Source organism: Budorcas taxicolor, chromosome 23 (genome assembly GCF_023091745.1).
Source record: "Budorcas taxicolor isolate Tak-1 chromosome 23, Takin1.1, whole genome shotgun sequence".
Lineage (NCBI taxonomy): Eukaryota > Metazoa > Chordata > Mammalia > Artiodactyla > Bovidae > Budorcas > Budorcas taxicolor.
The window spans coordinates 34,746,552-34,766,751 of record NC_068932.1 but is presented as its reverse complement, the minus strand read 5'-3'; the positions used below and the strand labels follow the sequence as shown (position 1 = coordinate 34,766,751).

The following is a 20,200-nucleotide window of genomic DNA, read 5'->3' as shown; positions in this document are numbered from 1 at the left end:
TTCTGGGACTACAAACAGTGTTCAGTCAACTATGGGAGCTCTCCTTTTGAGGGCCTAAAGAAAGTTGTTTCGTTTCTTAGATTCTCAGATTTCAAGATTATAAAGAGATGATTTTAACACACTAACTTACTTTCCTTAAGGTAAGTAAGGTCATAAATGATACAATACAAAGTATAGTTTTTAAAAATTCCAAAATGCTTCAGGGTAGTCCTTCCTACCAGTGTATATTTAAGTGGTTCATTACCCTGGTCCTCTTGTAATATTCCCTACTCAAAGAACTGCACCATCATGTAACAGTTTTAAAACCCAGAAACCCAGATCTTTTTTAACAAACTTCCTCTCTGTCCCCATCCAACCAATGACTCTCACCAACTTTACCGCCTCACCATTCTTCTAATTATATACAAACTGACATATAATGTAGGATACTCTGGAAATCTCTGACATCCTCCTAGCCCTCTTTAATCTTACGAGCATTCTGGCTGAAGATTACGGCTGGGTTTCCATTAAGTGGGCATATCCTGTTATTCCATAATAATAATGATTTCAAGGTTAATTCAACATTTATTTTTTAAAAGACTCAAAATAAATTGGTGATTTTTCTCTTCATTATGGTGCTTGATTAATCATGCAAGATACTAAGCCACATATAAATGTTAACAGGACAAGAGAAGCCATAATGAACAAGTAGACGGTTGGTCTCTCTACTGGGGGAATATGTAATATACATTAAGACCACTCAACACAAAAACATAGGGAAGCAGATGTTAAACTGCCTAAAGCTACATTTAAAAAGGTAACATTAAGCACAGGCAGAAAACAAAACAAAACAGAAAGCTTACAAATAATTCAGTTGATGACATAATAATTTAGGTGAACGGACGGTACAAAAACCACAACTGCTGCATTATAAATAGCATAAGCACTATGAAAGTTGCTAGGAAACCATTTCATTTATCTTTCCTTTCTTAAAGAAGTGAAAGAAGGGATGGTAGAAAAATTAAAGTGTGCCTCAGTGAATTCTGTTTATTTCCAGAGAAATAGCTTTCCTTTTGTTATATCTTTTTGTATACTCCAAAAGCACAGGAATAAGATCAATTTTAAAGTATTAAACCTAGTACATTTATTTCAACAGCTATGAGATAATTATATAAACCAAAACCAAAACAATAACAATGACAAGATGCAGGTAAAATCGAGCAAGAGAGCAAGAGAATTTCTCTGCTTTGTTTCACCTAAGACTAGGAAGAATGTCCTAGATCCTATCTATTGTATAAGTGGTTTTTGCCAAGGGAGTTATTCGGAAGAATTCTGCATGTTAAAAAAATATTGATTATAGGAAAAGGCAATTACTGCAATTCTTTACTAATAGGCATATCATATAAGCAACAATGTGATAAACAATTTCCAACCTTTTTAACCTACAGAAATGTACTGACAATTAAAATCACCGGAAACATAAGAGGCTTATTTTTAAATTCCAAATTCAGAGAAACTTCCTTTAAATATTAGAAACAAGGACTACATATGATGAGCTTCATACCATAAGGTTTTTCTTCTGTTACTTTCCCTGTAGAATCTAGCGTGTCAGTAGCCTTCCCCAGTTCCCCAATGGCAATATATCTCTAGAGGAAGAGACACAAGAGAGGGAAACAGGCCATAAGGTAAAGAACTGTTATGCATATCTTAAAGCTTATACAGAACCTTACTAATAAACCTAACTGATATAAAATAAAGGCAAAATCAATAGACTGTAACTGCTTGGTTAGTTGTTGATATGTGGGAAGCATTGTATAAAGTAAGGAACAGGCAAAAATTTGCCAAACCAGCCAACATGACAAGAAAAAATCTGATTTTATTGATAATCATCGCTCATAAATATACAGTTCTTGTTGTTCAGTCACTAAGTTGTGTCCACCTCTTTGCTACCCCATGGACTGCAGCATGCCAGGCTTCCCTGTCCTTCACTATCTCCTGGAGTTTGCTCAAACTCATGTCCATTGAGCTGGTGATGCCATCCAACACTGTACAAAAAGTTTTAAAAATCAGTTTTCTACTGAGCAGTGTAGACTGTGAAGGAAAAAATTTAAATATACCGAGGAGCAGAGATAATGGTACAGTAATCCCCTACTTAGTCATCACAAGATTCAATAATCTGTTGCTGTTGCTCAGTTGCTAAGTCGTGTCCGACTCTGTGACCCCATGGACTGCAATAATTTTACTCCACATGCAATTAAAATTAATTTTAAATTATTATTTCTTATATGAAATACCAAGCTCAGTCTTAGGAACTTGATTATGCATTTAAACAAAAGCTAAACACATAAAAAAAAAACTAGCATAGCAGAGATAATGTACATATGTGTTTCTTGTAAGAAGAAATGGCTACGTCTTAAGCTCTCTGAAAGGATAAAAGTCACTTCTCAGAACTGCTCATTACTCACAAGTGAAGAATTAGATCACTCCTAGTTAACTGAGGATCGTTCTGCTTTCTGTCTTGGGTCTCACTGGTACTACATATTCTTTATTCTCCTCTCGTTTGGTCAAATTCAAATTTCATTTCGAGGATCACAGGAATTAGCAAAAAAAAAATGCAAGGAACAGAATTCTCACTGAAAAGAATCGGCAGTTATGTGAGCAATTTAAGCTGGAGTACTTTGCAGAAAAATGAGTTTATTAATGATAAGCTTATTATGCTACCACACTGAAACATGGTTTTGAATATCTTCATTAACAAGGAACAGCTCTATACAGTGCATAAAATGTAAGTCCTTCAAAATTTTCAATATAGTACTTATGAAATATAATGAATATTAATAGAGTGCAAAGAAAAGGTACAAATTGGACGAACCTCTGCAGAAAGTGGATTAGAGATGCTCCAACTTTAGAGAGTTGCTAAGTTTCACAGGAGGAGCTTTACTCAAGTCACACTTCGCAGTTGACACTGATTAGTTAACCTAAAAATGCTTGTGTACATCTGGGGGAAATTACTGTCCTCTGAACACATCTGGGGGGGAACATCTGTAGACCCCAGTGACGATACCCTTCAATGATTGGAGGGGATACGAAGGCTGCTTTCTGCTGAAATGCTGGCTTTGCCTACAGGCACTATGGTTTTTCTCTACATAGACACGAGAGTAGCCTTATACCTGGGAAATGCTAGTTAAGAGCATTTTCACAGCACCAGCAATCTCGTAACAGAACATCAACCCTTCCATGGCTCATCTGGTTTCAAAAGCACATATAAATAACCAACTTTTAATCAGCAATATAGGAAGCTAATAAAGATAACACTCCAAAACCTCATCAAAGGCTGTTACTTCAAGGTACATCTGCCATCCAGATTCTCCTGAATGACTGGCTCAAGGAAAGTGTAATTTAGGGAAGACAGTAAAGGGACTGTGAATCTATTGCTGTCTTCTGGGTAAGCTATATTCCATACTTAGATCAAGTTAAGACAAAGGGATATGTTCACCTAACCCCCTTAGAATCATTCTACCTGTTGTATTTCATGCAGAGCCACTTCCATACATGTTGTAGAACTATTTTTGAGAACATCTATCATTCAATCTCCCTTACTGTAAAAAATTTCTTTTTGACTTTAATACCCAGAGTAAAGTTTCTTCCTTAAATAACTGGCATGCTTCCTCTTTCTCATCAATGTCATATTTTTGCCTAGGCCATCAAAAAGTCAGAGATAGAAATAAAATGAATGAAATTAACTGCATTCAAGATTTCCAACAGAAATTGCTTGAATAAAATTAATGTCTATGGCATCTGTAGTCAGAGCGATCCAACAGGCCTGTAACTCAGGAGAAAGAGATTTGGGGATAGATGAAACACATGGAAACAGTAATAACAGTATTTACTGAGCAACTTTTGTATAACAGGCACTGTTCAGAAAACCTATGTGCTTTTTTTACATAATACACTCAGAAGCCCAAAACAGAATGCAGCGAGAAAAAAATGATTCAAGAGAAAGTTGATCATTGGCAGAGCAAAGCCTGACAGGAGAGAAAGCTAATGATAATGACAGGAAAGGCTCTTTTCTTAAACATACTCTGATCTGACTGGGTAGGAAAGCATATAAGGAGTGGTGGTGGCGTAGTTGCTAAGTCGCATCTGACTCTTGCCACCCCATGAACTGTAGCCCACCAGCCTCCTCTGTCTAAGGGATTTCCCAAGCAAGAATACTGGAGTGGGTTGCCATTTCCTTCTCCAGGGGATCTTTCAGACCCAGGAATCAAACCTGAGTCTCCTGCATTGTAGGCGGATTCTTTACCTCCGAGCCACCAGGGAGTGGGATGCTCTAAATAATTTGTGGTCTTTACAAAATGAAGGCAAATTAATCCAATGGCCTAAAGATTTTAATGAAGAGGTTAGTTCTCTGCTCATTAATTGATAGCGTTGCATGGACTGGTATTTAGCACACTGAACAGGATTCTAAGGATGTCTCTTGGTTCAGCAGGAAAGAGTGTTAGGCCCTGTTCCATTAGCAACCTCTTTCATTAGGACTGGATGGTAAGGCAATGGGGTATATGATATGGTTGTTACCTAAACATTGAGTATCTGCCATCCTGGAACTAGATATCTCTACTCTTGTGGTAACTCCCCTCTATATATACCAAGATATGTTATGGGTCCTGGTCAAAAAAATTTTTTAAGTCACTGCTTAAGAAAAAAGATCTCCAAGATTCTAGCCAGTGTGAAAACAAAGGCTATTAAAAAAAATTCATTAACAGCTTCTAACTACTTTGATAAAAGTGTCATCTTCAACATGAAAGTGAAAGTGAGTCGCTCAGTCATGTCCAACTCTCTGCAACCACATGGACTGTAGTCTACCAGGCTCCTCTGTCCATGGGATTTTCCAGGCAAGAGTACTGGAGTGGGTTGCCATTTCCTTCTCCAGGGGATCTTCCCAAGCCAGGGATCAAACCCGAATCTCCCGCATTGCAGGCAGACGCTTTACCCTCTGAGCCACCAGGAGCGCTGATAATTTAAAGGTAAAATGTAAAAGATTTAATTTTTTCAACAAGTGAGTGAAAGTCGCTTAGTCGTGTCCGACTCTTTGCGACCCCATGGATTATACAGTCCATGGACTTCTCTAGGCCAGAATACTGGAGTGGGTAGCTTTTCCCTTCTCCAGGGGATCTTCCCAAACCAGGGATCAAACCCAGGTCTCCTGCATTGCAAGTGGATTCTTTACCAGCTGAGCCACACATACATAATCTAAAATTAAAAGTATAAGAAATACAAATAGCTACCAAGATAATAACTCTTATTTTGCAAAGGTGAAGTACCCAAGAACTAGGTCTCTATAATAAGATACACCTGGAGTTTTCTTACACTAGAGTCATCTGAAGATCAGTGATTTCACTGTATGACATTCAGCTTTCCTAGCTGAATACCAAAATGATATGTGATAAATAAAATTTAAACAAGAGCCAATGATGTATGTATTTTTCCAGTCATCATACTTCTGGAAATGTGTCTGGAATTTACATGTAAAACCTTTCAAAAACATATAATGTGTTACATGTACTAATGGGGTTTTTTTTGGGGGGTGGATAATGAATATTTCAGTGAACTTAACATGTTTTATCTTGGTGGGGAAAACAAACAAATGCCTTAATGTAAAATATATCTTCTGTTTTTATTAAAAAGTGACTTTTCATTGTAAAGATTTTGAAGAATACCAAATAGTATGAAAAAAAGAAAATAAAATCATCCATAATCTTGTATCAAAATAACCACGGTTTATATTTTAGAATTAAACATATATTAAGCAATTGGAAAATTCTGTACCAGAAACAGATTCTAACCTCCACATGTCAGTATTTAAATACACTGTTCAAATTACTGTACAACTGTCAAATTCCTCCATTTTAACACAACTGTTATATACTATGATTTTGAAGATTCTTCCATTTATCTAAGGCATGAAGATCCTTCCCAACTGAAAGACAGGCTTTTATGCCAGTTAGTAACTAAAATGGGGTGTTAAAGGCAATAGGCTTTCCAGGGCTTTTCATTTTAAGAAACACTTACTTAGACCCCTGGCCCTCAGAGTCTGGCCCAAGGGCCAGTACCTACCATGAAATAAGTTCAGAAAATGAAGGTGCTTAGAAACTTATTTAGCAATTTGATATTAATTATATTTTTATAAGTCTGCAGTGAAATAGTAAGTATTTTAAATGGTCTTTGACCACATTTTCTTTTCTAAGAAAAAATTTAGACGGAAAGCACCTTACCAACTATTTATAACCTGCTTGCAACAAGGGTTTTAAAACAAATAAAAAGTTTAGTCCAGGAACTTGCTGAAATTCTCCCCTTCCTAATGGCATATTAATCTTCCTTCCACATTTTCCACATTTCCTATCTTCCCCATTTTCACTGGTCCCAAGTCCAAGCTATTATAATCAGCATCTAGCTGCTAATTAGAATACAGATATTATATCTCTTTTAAAGCTGGAAGAGGCCCAGAGAGGCGAAACACTGACATCTAGACTTGTCTCAGGGCTCTTTCCACCTTGCCAGTTCAGTGAGGGTTCTCACTCAAGGCCTAAAGCCCAGGTTTAGAACCTCTCCTGTCCCCACTTAATCCCTCCTCCCTCTCCTATTCAAAGCCTTAAAGATGCTTTTGGATGCAGTCAAGGAATGATGTAACATCATCTTTAAGAAGCCCCATTCTTTTAGTTAGTAAACATTTTGTAAACACTGAACAAAACATGTCTTTTGTTGGAAACTGCATGGTTTACCAAATGATATTGTTTCTACAAAAATTCTAAGGTTTAAAAAAAATCTTCTAATAGAATTTATGATCTGTAAGTTTTCTTTAAGAACTATAACTATACAAACAAAAAGAAACATACAAAAAACACCCTCACAAAAACTAAACACATATACTTTAAAATTATAGGTACCACAAAATTTTTGCTTCTATAAGTCAAATTTATTTTTCAATTACGAATTTACAGTCTCAATATTTTGAATCTCAGATTTCATGATTATAGACACTGAGATTAATACCCAGGGTTGACACTCATTTAAGCAAGTTATACAGTTTATTTTTTAACTGATAAAATCCAACACATGGGTCATTAAGAAAACATTCAAGAAAAACAGAACCATTCCAGTATTCTTACCTTGGACCCTGATAACATACTGGTCAACATTTTTGTTCCCCTTCCAATTCCAACCACTACAAATCAAAGAAAGAGATATTATGACATCCTATTGTGAAAACTAGGTTTTAAAAATATGCTTTATGACATACACTGGGCACAGTTTCCTGGCATATGTAAAGTTAGAAAAAGCACTTATTTAGCATAATGTCAGGGCTCCCATTACTCCAGTCAGTTGAGCTTGTCATGCAAGTAAGAAATTCTGAAGTGGGGGTGGGGGAGAGACCTTCTTTCTTTCTCTAAGTGTGAAACATAATATTAGAAACCTCAATCCAGACAATCAGATAACAAAAAGTTTTGAAAAAAATCTCCAAGGACTCACTGGAATTTTATATGGGCATCAGTGAAAAAAAATGCTACAGTTAATCTTGGTATGATGAAGTCTCTGACAGAGTTCACTATTAAACAAAGCAAAAGTTATCATCGTAACTAATGAACCATTTAAAGATGATTAGTGCCCAGAAGTATACAATCAAGAAAATAGAAACATAACAAATCCACTCAACGCAAAGAATAATACAGGGTAAAATATGAGTCTGGAGAGTATATGTTTGCATTGACCAAATAAAAAGTACAATGGCCCACTTGTCTCCTCAGTTTCAAACATTATCCTTGTAACCACACATTTCACCAGCCTAAGATGAGAGGATGTAATCATTTCTTCACTTACCAGCAAGCAAAGTTTCATAAGAATTGAAGTATTTCTCATTAGTGGATACAATTTTGTAAAAGAACACACACAATACAACCGTCACAATTCAGAATTATAAGAAAGAGAAATGACTGGCAAGTTGAATGAATTATCATGAATATTTGCGGCAGATATCATCCACTGAGTTTACCATGTATCAAATTCTACTCTACGTGCTTTCCATTCATTAGCTCATTTAATCCTTAAAACAAGAGGATACGATTATCCCTATAGGATAGCTGAGGAAACTGAGGCATAGGAGTCTAAGAACTTTGCCCAGTATCTCGCAACCAGTAAATGCTGGAATTAAAATTCCAACCAAACTAACAGCAGACCTCCTTCCTTTCATCCCCCTGCCAACTCACTCATCCAGGCTTTCCTCTCACCGCCACCAGCCTAAATCAACCTCTCTGTTCTACATCCTATCTCTTCTTCTCCCAATTCATACCATTTCATAACCATTTCTGAAAACTCCACTGCACAAAGCTCCTGAACAATCCTCAATAGGGCCCCAATGCCTACAGTACCAACTTCTTCGTAAAATATTCAAAGTCTGCCTTTGAAACCCAGCTCACATCCCCATTCCTTCATAAAGTCTATCCCAAAGCCCCTCTCAGCTTCTTTGATAGTCATAGTGGTTCAAGGACTAACATAAAAACGGTCTGCCTTAGGGATCCTCTGTTGAGCAGAGCACTCTTCAAATAAGAGCACCTGCTGCTAAGGCAAAAACTTTGTATAATGATAACAAAGATCCAATTCAGTTTTATTCCATTCAAGAAACCCCAATCAATATTTTGCAAGCAGCTACCAGGCACTCCATCCCAAGAACACTTTTAATGGAATAGCACATATCCTGACTTTGAAAGGGCTTATAATTTCATGGGCAAAATACAATACAGACGAGGGAAACTGCAAATGCGCAAAAAAAAAAAAAAAGGTTGCCTGAATTAATGAAAGAATAACATTAACTAACAATACAACAGTACATGATTGTGTCAAAATGAACACAGGGATGATAACTACTGTAGGAGGTCACTCTAAATGGCAACAGAGTCCAGAGAATGCTTCATTGAGGCATTCAGTTAGGCCTTAAAGGAGGTAAAGGATTTGAACATGCAGACAAGAGAGGTATGTTCTAAAGAAGAAACAAATTGACAAATTCTCAGACACAAGGATGAGCACGGTGGGTTTATCATCCAGAATGCAGGGTGTCTTAAGAGCAGGCTGATGTGTCTGACTCTATCATAGTTAAAAGGCTAGACTGATGACGATTTCTCTGCTAGTTCAGTGATCCACAGTGAAACAGGAAGGCATCTGAGAGTAACCCAGCTCGTATATGTATACAGTGTCCAGTGTCAAGGGCTCAGTTGCTTCTGACTCTTTGCGACCCCGCCAGGCTCCTCTGTCCGTGGGGATTCTCCAGGCAAGAATGCTGGAGTGGCTTGCCATTTCCTCCTCCAGGGGATCTTCCCAGCCCAGGGACTGAAGCCACGTCTCCTGTGTCTCCTGAAATGTAGGTGGATTCTTTACCCACTGAGCTACCGGGAAAGCCCAGAGTATGTATGAAAGAGCTCAATTTTAAAAAAAATCTGCATAGACAAAAAGCTAGGGAGAAATATAACCACAATGTTGACAATAATTATTACTGGAAGGTGGATAGTTTTACTTTCAATTTGATGTTTTCTTGTATTTTCTAACATTTTTCACCATAATTTTCTAAGTTTTAAAGTTAAACTTCAAAATAGTATATCAAAACTTAGTTCCATTTTAAGTAATTTATACTGAATATCACCTTCCTACTGTTTGTGCAACAAATTACCAACACAGTGGTTTAAAACAACGCAAACTTATTATCCTACAGTTTTGGAGGTCAGAAATCTGAGGTGGCTTTTACTATGGTAAAAATCAAGGGGTCAACACACTGCCTTCTTTTCTGGAGGCCTGAGGGGAGAATCTTTATCTAGAGGCTTCCCAGGGGAAGTTCCTTGCCTTTTCCAGTTTCTGGAGGCTCTTTGTCTTCCTTGGCTCAGGACCCCCTTCCTCACCAATGCCAGCAAACACATCACTGCAATCTCTGCTTCCATTGCCACATCTTCTCTGACACTCTTCTGCCTTCTCTTCCAATTTAAAGACCCTTGTGATTACACTGGATCCACCAGGATATTCCAGGATATCTCTTAAAGTCAACTGATCAACAACATTAATTCCATGTGCAACTTTAACACATCCTTGTTATGCAACCTAACATATTTATAGGTTCTGGAGACTGGGACACAGACATCTTTAGCGAAGTCATTATTCTGCTTACCACAGCATTTTTCAGAATTTTGTAAGCCCTCTTTATAGAATTATATATGCTTCATATAATATATATTATATGTAATAATTATTTAATATTTGAAAACATTTTATAAATATTTCTAGTACTTATAAAATATAGATTAATAGAATTATAAAGCTGAATTTCAGATTATATTTTAAATTGTCAGCTAAATTCTTAAATCTTTACCATCAATATTTCCCCCTCAAAACAGCAAAAACAGCCAAAAATGTTGAAAGTAAAAGTATATTTTTCCACTAGGTCCAGTTTTGTTAACAACAACAATACAAAAAAGCCCTTTTACAAAGTTCTTCACAGGGTAGAGTATATATCAATACACTATAGACACTTCTCCAGTACTTTGGCCACCTCATGCGAAGAGCTGACTCATTGGAAAAGACTTTGATGCTGGGAGGGATTGGGGGCAGGAGGAGAAGGGGACGACAGAGGATGAGATGGCTGGATGGCATCACTGACTCAATGGACGTGAATCTGAGTGAACTCCAAGAGTTGGTGATGGACAGGGAGGCCTAGGGTGCTGTGATTCATGGGGTCGCAAAGAGTCGGACACGACTGGGCGACTGAACTGAACTGAAGATATTTCAATAAACCTTCTGAGAATTGGGCTTCCCTGGTGACTCAGACGGTAAAGCGTCTGCCTGCAATGCAGGAGACTCGATTCCTAGGTTGGGAAGATCCCCTGGAGAAGGAAATGGCAATCCACTCCAGCACTCTTGCCTGGAAAATCCCATGGACGGAGGAGCCTGATAGGCTACAGTCCATGGGGTCGCAAAGAGTCGGACACGACTGAGCGACTTTACTTCACTCACTCTGAGAATTACAGTAGCTGTTATCACTTTTCAAGAGAGAAACTGAAATTCTGGGAGGTTATAGGATTTGCTCAGGGTGTATGTACTTAGTAAATAAAATAGCCAGTATACAACTCATGATGATTACAGCCCAGTGTTCATTTCACCATACACCAAAAATCAACTTTGCTTAACAGTCTGTAGAATTTAGACAACAAACTTCCCTTATTCTGTGACTAAATGTCTACTTTTTAAAAAACTATTCTTAATAGAAATCACAGGTATTAGGAAAAAAGTTAATAATTTTGACACATGAACACATTATATCATCATCGAAGGACATGTGTGATCAAATATAAATTAAGCCTCCAAATAGAAAATTATTTCCAATGCAATTTCTTCTACTCACACAAATCTCTGCCAAATGCCACCCCTTCACAATATTAAAATGGAAGCTTTCAACAAGATCCCTTAGATTTAGGGTAAAAAATAAACTTCTTTACTCAGTGCCCTGAATATCACTATTTTCTGCAAGCCAATGAATAACAACAATCATAAATTAATACAATTGGTCTATTCATAAATAAGCACACATTTTATCCCCTTTCTTCTTGGACTTCTGTTCTTGTGCTTTAGAAAGGGGCTTCCCAGGTGGCTGGGTGGTAACAAATCCACCTGCCAATGCAGGAGACACAGGAGACATGGGTTCAATCCCTGGGTTGGGAAGATCCCCTGGAGGAGAAAATGACAACCCACTCCAGTATTCTTTCCTGGAGAATCCCATGGACAGAGGAGCCTGGTGGGCTCAGTCCATGGGGTCACAGTCAGACACCACTGAGCGACTAAGCATGCACGGACACCTTAGAAAATGGAAGACTGTAATAGGCTTCAACTCCAGAAGAGCTGAACTGATAAGAATCATGAACCCACTTCTGGAAGCAATGGTAAAGAATGCTGTGATTGATTAGTAATTTCTGCTGTGGACATGGGGAACAAGGGCAGGAGTACCAGCTATTTGCCATCCCAGATTAGGGCAGAGACTTTAACACTCAGCACGTCCAGGTTCAACTCTTGATCTCACCACTCACTAACTAGGGGACCTCACATACAATAAGTGCTCAATAAATGATTATCAATTATTATGGTAAGAAACAGTAGTTAAGGTGTCAGAATTTGCCTATTCAAGTTCTCTGCTGCTGCTGCTAAGTCGCTTCAGTCATGTCTGACTCTGTGCGACCCCATAGATGGCAGCCCTCCAGGCTCTCCCATCCCTGGGATTCTCCAGGCAAGAACACTGGAGTGGGTTGCCATTTCCTTCTCCAGTGCCTGAAAGTGAAAAGTGAAAGTGAAGACGCTCAGTCGTGTCCGACTCCTAGCGACCCCATGGACTGCATCCCACCAGGCTCCTCCGTCCATGAGATTTTCCAGGCAAGAGTACTGGAGTGGGATTCAAGCTCTCTAACTCAGGAAAATGAATTTTCATGTGTTTTTTCCTGTCTTAACCTCAAGTAAAGATGTTTCTGCCAACATGCATCACATAAAATCTGTAAATTAAAAAAAATGCAAATCATATACTGTTTCCAATTTTCTTGAAAAATATAATTTTATTCACCAATTTTATCCTTTTCTTCTAAATAAGCATTCATTTCCTCTGGCTGGCTTAGATCAAGTTTGTTTTTATTCGCATCTAATTTTAGCTCTAATAAAATGGACTGGAAGCTGTAGCACAGTATTTTTCAAAGCATGAGTCACATTCCATTAGGGCAGCATGAAATCAATTTAGGGGATTCTGATCAACACTGTAAAAAAAAATGGAATAGAGTAAAATGAAAAAACACCAGGGCATGTAAAAAGGTAGGCTTGTCCCATAAAAGTTTGTTTCTACTATGTGGGGCAGGGGGAAATGGGGAGAATTCCAAATGTGTATTTCTGTGACTATGGATACAGTTATAAAAAGGTGTCTAAAAACATACCCCATCCTGCGGATACACACTTTGGCAGTCTAAAAAGATAGACTTCACGATCTCTGCATGTGTGCTAAGTCATTTCAGTCGTGCCTGACTCTGCGACCCTATGGACTGTTGCCTGCCAGGCTCCTCTGTCCATGGGATTCTCCAGTCCAGAATACCGGAGTGGGCTGCCATTCCCTCCTCCAGAGGGTCTTCCCCACCCAGAGACTGAACCTGCATCTCCTGCAGATCCTGCATTGCAGGCGGATTCTCTACTATAGAGCTGCTGGGGTGTTCCCTCAGAATCTCTACTAGATGCAAAAAAAACAAAACAAATTACAAAGGTGGAAGAAAAAGGGGCAAATGACTCTTCTTCCCTCAATCAATTCTATCAATCTTCTTCCACATGCAGTAAGACACTCAACTAATGCCCCCAAGAGAAAGTGACTTCCTCTGAGGAACTATAAGGTTCATTTTCTGAAGATACAGGCAAAAAAAAAAAAACAAAAAAAGTCATATACTATGTCAGGAGTCCCCAAGACTCTCCCACGCTGAAAGATTCATCCATGGCTAAGATTTATCTACAGTGACATCCTAAGGTTACACAGCTGGATCCTTTTTCCTTCCATAATTGAAAAAGGAGTAACATGTGTACAATGTTCCTGCTCGAGGGAGCCCACTGGAAACCCAGCATCCAAAGTTTTATTGGAGGGGATGAGAGGAATGGTTATCATGCACCCTCTCACTGTATGGTGGGAAAAAATCTCACTGCATGGTGGGAAAAAATCTCAGACTCCAAGGTGGACAGCAGGTGTCATAAACCACACTGTTCACACAAACCAATGAGGCACACCAAACTGCGCTTATTGGATGGGGAAGGGTGGGTTCAACCCCAAATCCAGGTCCCCAGATGCAGGCAGGCCTTCAGAAAGATAGTGAACTCAGGCCTGCTGTGTTAATTCTTTTCTGCACAGATACAAACCCTTTCTCAAGGTCCAAGCACACTCCACACATGAAAGTGGCTATTTCTAATAGCCTTCTGTACCTTGTAGAAGGGCTTCTTGAGAAGATGGCACTGTAAATCTAGTAGATCTGAAATACTGCAAGTAGACTGGAAATGACATGGCTTTAGTCAATTCTGCCTGTTCTTAATCAATATTTCTTTCTAATTTAAGTGGCAGTTACATCAAATTTCCATTCATATCTCTTACCCAGGACTCCTCGGGCTGCACTGTCTAGGGTCCCTCCATGCCCAATTTTCAAAGTCTGCTTTTTCCTCTTGGTCCATTCTGGAGAAGGCATTCCAGCTTCTTTAAGAGTAATTGGGATTTAAAAAAAAAGAAAAAGGTAATTACTTAGAGAAATGAAGTAGAATCTCCATTACTATGGGATGAGGCAGTGTGGATGGAGTACTCAAAACAAATAAAAAGTATTGGACAAACTTAATATATTAAGGTTATAAGAACTGTCTCATATGAAAAGACCCTGATGCTGGGAAAGATTGAAGGTGGGAGAAGAAAGGGACAACAGAGGATGAGATGGTTGGATGGTATCACCGACTTGACGGACGTGAGTTTGAGTAAGCTCTGGGAGTTGGTGATGGACAGGGAGGCCTGGTGGGCTGCAGTCCATGGGGTCGCAAAGAGTGACACAACTGAGTGACTGAACTGATAACAGCAATACTGACAAAGAACAGACTTTAAGATATACAGACACTATCTAAATTACAAAGAAACGGTATTCCCAAATTAGTTGTCGAAAACCTAGAACTCATTTTGTAAGCGGGAAAAAAAAAATTTTTTTTTAACTGGGTAAATATCCACACTAATCCACAAAGATCCAGTAAATTCCTGGCAGTCGTGGGCTGGTAGATGGAGGATGATGAGCAGAAGTTTTTACATAGGCAGCTAGTTTTAAAAGTCCTCAATTCCACCTCTAAAATCTCTTTTGTTCCCTGTGTTCTCTGCTGGTCACTCCAGCTACCTAAACATCTGGAGTATATCTCATACAGGGTTACTTCTGAGAACACTAAGTCCCCAAACTATCTGTATATCTGCCCTCCTCTCCTAATCAAAAGTTACCAATTCCTTAAAGAAGCTAATCTCAACAAAAGGTTACATGGGAAGAAGGTAACAGTTTAAGATGCCACTTATACGCCAAAGCATTCAGATTTTAAAAAGAGAAAAGGAAAAAAACAAAAGATGCCAGCCTGGCCTATCTCATATTCCTACTGTAAAGAATAAAATGAAATAATGCTATCTGAACATGCTTTGGAAACTCAAAGCTCTATACCAATATGCTGTTATCATCATCATCGTGGTATATAACAATATATTGAGAGAATACTGGCTACCGGACTTCAAATGAGAATGGAGAGAGAAGCAGGAAGAGCTGTATTGATCTGTATCCTTCCAAACCCATAAAACTTTCCCTACTTCCCAGGTGACGCTAGCGGTAAAGAACTTGCCTGCCAACGCAGGAGATGTAAAAGACCAGGGTCTGATCCCTGGGTTGGGAAGATCCACTAGAGAAGGAAATGGCTACCCACTCCAGCATTCTTGCCTGGAGAACCTATGGACAGAGGAGCCTGGTGGGCTACGGTCCATAGGGTTTCAAAGAGCCCGACACAACTGAAGCGACTGTGCATGCGTGCATTACCACTGACACAGAGAAGATGGGAAACAGAGTACAAGAAACTGAGAAGCAAGGACAGAGCAAGGCGAGGAGAGAAGGCAGAGCAACAATGAAGAAGCCAGGTGAAATGGCCAAAAGGATGTGCTGGGTTGTAATCACCACTTAATTACCACCTTAGTGAGTTGGAGGAGAAGGCAATGGCACCCCACTCCAGTACTCTCGCCTGGAAAATCCCTGGACAGAGGAGCCTGGTAGGCTGCGGTCCGTGGGGTCGCGAAGAGTCGGACACGACTGAGCAACTTCCCTTTCACTTTTCACTTTCCTGCATTGGAGAAGGAAATGGCAACCCTCTCCAGTGCTCTTCCCTGGAGAATCCCAGCAACGGGAGAGCCTGGTGGGCTGCCACCTATGGGGTCACACAGAGTCGGACACGACTAAAGCGACTTAGCAACCGCAGCAGCAGTGAGTTAGAACTCTGCGGGGTCTGGAACACAATCCTAATGTTACTCTCTGATTACGGTATCACCATGCTTGGAAAGAGATGAGGATATGCTTTAACATGAACCTGTAAGGCTAGGCCTAGACTTCAAACCCTTCACCTTGACCTGTAACCCATTACGACTCTCTCAAACTGTATTTATAGAAACATTTTGGGATCTCTTTTGTATTTTTAACTTAACAGTGCTTGGAGAATGGAGGCCCTAAAGTTTACTGTCTTCCCTTTTTCCAAGTCTGAAGACACCTTACCTCTACTATGTCGGAATCTGGTTCACCCCATTGGCATCATGGATGAATATTTACTAAGATCTTTTCTAGCTATAAAATTCTGCCATGTTTTAGGCCTTGAAGGATTCAAAAAGACAGAAGAGCAGAGATTTTAGTGCCAGATGAATCAATGTAAGGAAAGGCAAAGAACATTAATAAGGGCCATGACAACTGACTGTGGCCTCAATCGGCAATTGTCAAACCTGGCTGGCATTAGAATGTTGTATTCTGAAATCTGTATCTTTAAGAGAACCTTCCAGGTAAATCCTGACAACCAGTCAGAATAGCATTTAGAAAGCCCTGGTCTAGCTAACAGAAATATAGAATCAGCCAATCACAAGCAATATAGAAATGGAGAGTAATGAGAATGTCTACTTCTCAGTGAGTGGCTTCCAGAAGACAGTTCAGCAACAGCATGGAAACAATCAATTTTAACTAAGTTTCAACAAGAAATTTCAGTTCCTGGAGACCAATTAACCAGAAAGCCAGGCTATCGCTTTAATCCTATGAGAACTCCTATGAGAAACCTATCTGAAAGAGAACAGAAGTTATTACTTTGAGGAACAAAAAAGCCATAGCTTAGCTAACAAATAAGGCCAAAGGAAAGCAATTCTATGAATGAATCAACTCCATGATGACACCACAAAGCTTGTCTCTGATGTAATTCCTTCCTTCAACATCCTTACAGGTAACAAAGTATAATGAAAGTATAACAAAAGAATGAGCAGATATAACACAGGTATTAAATATCTTCAGGAATTTACCAACAAACATCTGAACCTGTAATGGGTCAGTTTTAATTAACAAATTCCTACCAGAATACTTTGTTTTTGCAATAAAAAGGGAAGCAGTAACATTTGCCAGGGGACACTATTCAAAGAAGAAATCTCCTGTACTGATTTGATGGAAAAATAAGCCAGGGCCAGACTCTGGAGGGCCTTGAAAAGCTAGTTAAATAGTTTTATCACCAAAGGCTACAGAAATTACTGCTATGAGCTCAGTTAAGGAGGAGTCGGTGTCTCTCAGATCTGGCTTACTGCAGGTGTCAAAAAAAAACTAAAAGTTCCTTGATTTCATTCTATGAAACAAACTACTGGATTGACAAACTGAGAGATCCTTTAGAATTTTCCAATATTCTCCCAGTGTATATAAAGACACAAACAAACAAAAAGAATGCTCTTAGAAGTGACCAAGTTATAGTGTTCAACAAAATGTGGTCCATAGACTGCTTATACCAAAATCACCCGGAGCAACAGTTTAAAGACGGACTTTCCGAAAAACACCCCATACCCTCAGAATCACTATCTCTGGAAGGGTAAGGATTAGAATCTGCATCTGTGCAAGGGACTTTAAATAATTCTTACGTCCACTCTGTGAAAAACACTGTGTTAAGACTTGGTTAAGTAATATCTACATTTCCAACATATTTTTAGGAAAGCAGCTTTGGAGTGTAGAGAGCCAGTGATTCTTTTGGGTACAGTTCACTTATGTGAGCCAAACAAAAGGTTTCTGAGGGATTAGATTACAGAAAATTGGTCTGCATGCCCAAGAGCAGAGGTTTATTTGTGGGTGTGTAAGTTTTGTTTTTGTTTTTGCTTGTTTTTTTCCCTTGAGAACGACAACTGCCAACTAGGCTACAGGAGTTCACGTTAGGACAAGTCCTAGCCGGAGATGCTCCAGATTTCTGTCCAGAATTTATACAGTGGTCGTTCTCCCTTTCCCTTCCTTTTATCACTTGAGCCTTGAAAGGGCAAAAAGCCTAGCGTGCCCCGTGCGGCTTCCGCTCTCACGGCGACCGCATGGCCTCCGCCTGTCCCCACCCGGCTGCAGTACCTGCCAGCAGCTTCTCCTTCAGCCGATTCAGCAACTCGGCTGAAGTGGTCCCTTTGGGCTTGTGCACAGCGAACACGCCGCTCAGGGACAGCAGCTTAGTAGCCAACGCGGGCTTCGAGACCCTGGCTTCGGATCCGGTCCTGGCCGCGGCCGCAACCGCCGCGACTGCAGCCATCGCTGAGGATGTGGCGGCCGTTGCTGCAGCTGTCCCTGCACTTTCGGGGACTGGGGCTGGGTCTGGTTTCAAACAGGACGACAACACCACCGCCGCCGCCTCAGCAGCTGCCATGCTTTTGTAGTCCAAACCGGTTTTGTATCTTGGAGTCGCACGCTAATGACGCAACAAGGAGTGCGCCCGACATCCAGCCTGCCTTTCCCTTGCTTCGAAGTTACCTGGGTGGGTGGAATCGCAAGGGCTTGTGGGAATTGTAGTCTTTGGTTTTTCTCGTGCTGGCTGAGAGTCGCTGACCCTTCTGAGGGCTCTGATGGAGTAATTTTTTTTTCTATCATCCTGTTTGCTTGTTAAGTAGGGTTAATTCCGTGCCGCACATGTAATTCACAGTTTCCGAACCCGAACACCAAGGCTGTATAGATTTTCTGCGAGAAATATCTTCACATCTCTCCCGCATCCCTTTCAAGAATTAAGAAGACCCAGACCCCACTCCAGTACTCTTGCCTAGAAAATCCCATGGACGGAGGAGCCTGGTGGGCTGCAGTCCATAGGGTCGCTAGGAGTCGGACACGACTGAGCGTCTTCACTTTTACTTTTCACTTTCATGCATTGGAGAAGGAAATGGCAACCCACTCCAGTGTTCTTGCCTGGAGAATCCCAGGGACGGGGGTGCCTGGTGGGCTGCCGTCTATGGGATCGCGCAGAGTCGGACATGACTGAAGCGACTTAGCAGCAGCAGCAGCAGCAGCAGCCAAGAACAGAAAATTTACTAATAAAATGCTGACTTCTGCTGCAGCTTGTGAAGACTGCTTTATTCAATGCATTGTGCGCTTGGATTCATGATTCAGAATTAAAATACACCTAAATGTAAGCTCTGTTAGAGCAAAGAATCTGTTTTACCTAGTTCACTGTTGTATTTTGATGCCTCACACAGAGTAGGCACTTAGATATTTGGGAACACATAAATGGATACGAATCCTTCAAATTCCTGAAAGAAACCTCTAGGCCAAGCCAGTGTTAAATCTCGTGAGCTTCCCTTCATGCAGGCCTTTCCACCCCTTGAATCCTGCAACTCACGTGCAATTCTTAAGAATTCTAAGACATTTAATGGTAATTCTTCTATGGATTGCATTCTTTAGTAACACGTTGCTTAGGCATTATTGCAGTTCATAAAATTAAACTTTACTTTTGATCTGAGACCTCTCAAAGTTATTCACTCCCAAACAAGATTCAGGAACACTGTTCTGATCCTGGTAGAAGGCAAATGAAGAAAAATTCTTCATTTTACTTCCCCAGATACATTAAATGGTATGATGAGTATTGTGAGACAGATCAAGTTTGTGTTCACTGTTCTTAGAAAATTCCTTACAATCACCCTTTCTCCGCATCATCTTTTTTCCCATTAGTGTCGAGAATCCTAATGATGCCTCTTAGCTACTCAGAATTACCCATTATGGGATCCCATTTGAATTTGCCCCATTCCTTTAAGAACAGGGGGAAAAAAAGTTTTAAATACAATAGTTATTTCTTCCTGTATTTCCAACCCTCCCCTGCTTCAGTCAGATCACCAGACCCTCATTAAATCTTTGGGGTGCCCAAGAATGTAAGTGTACCTAGCCACACAACTGTATACTTTTAAATGGTTAAATGGGAGATTTTATGATATATATTAAAAAAGAAAGGAGGAAAAACACCCAGTATCTGAGGAGGAGTGGAGAAAGAGAGAGAGTTTTTGTAGGGTGGAAAGCTGAAATACCTAGAAGGAATTTACTTACTCTTGTGGTCTATTATAAAAACCTAAACTAAATGAAAACATTGTATGCAGTCTACCTTGGATGCCAGA

At 39.8% G+C, this 20,200-nt stretch overlaps 1 protein-coding gene across 1 annotated transcript in view; it reads right to left on the bottom strand.

Annotated features, from left to right (window-relative positions):
* Window positions 1-18,474, bottom strand: part of TRUB1 (TruB pseudouridine synthase family member 1) — a 29,869-nt gene extending 11,395 nt beyond the window's left edge. The window contains exons 1-4 of the mRNA XM_052661143.1: window positions 18,186-18,474; window positions 14,165-14,263; window positions 7,146-7,201; window positions 1,544-1,625 (exon numbers count right to left, since the gene is read on the bottom strand). Coding sequence (XP_052517103.1) covers window positions 1,544-1,625; window positions 7,146-7,201; window positions 14,165-14,263; window positions 18,186-18,474 — 526 coding nt within the window. The remainder of the gene's footprint in view (window positions 1-1,543; window positions 1,626-7,145; window positions 7,202-14,164; window positions 14,264-18,185) is intronic.
* Window positions 18,475-20,200: the final 1,726 nt, after the last annotated feature.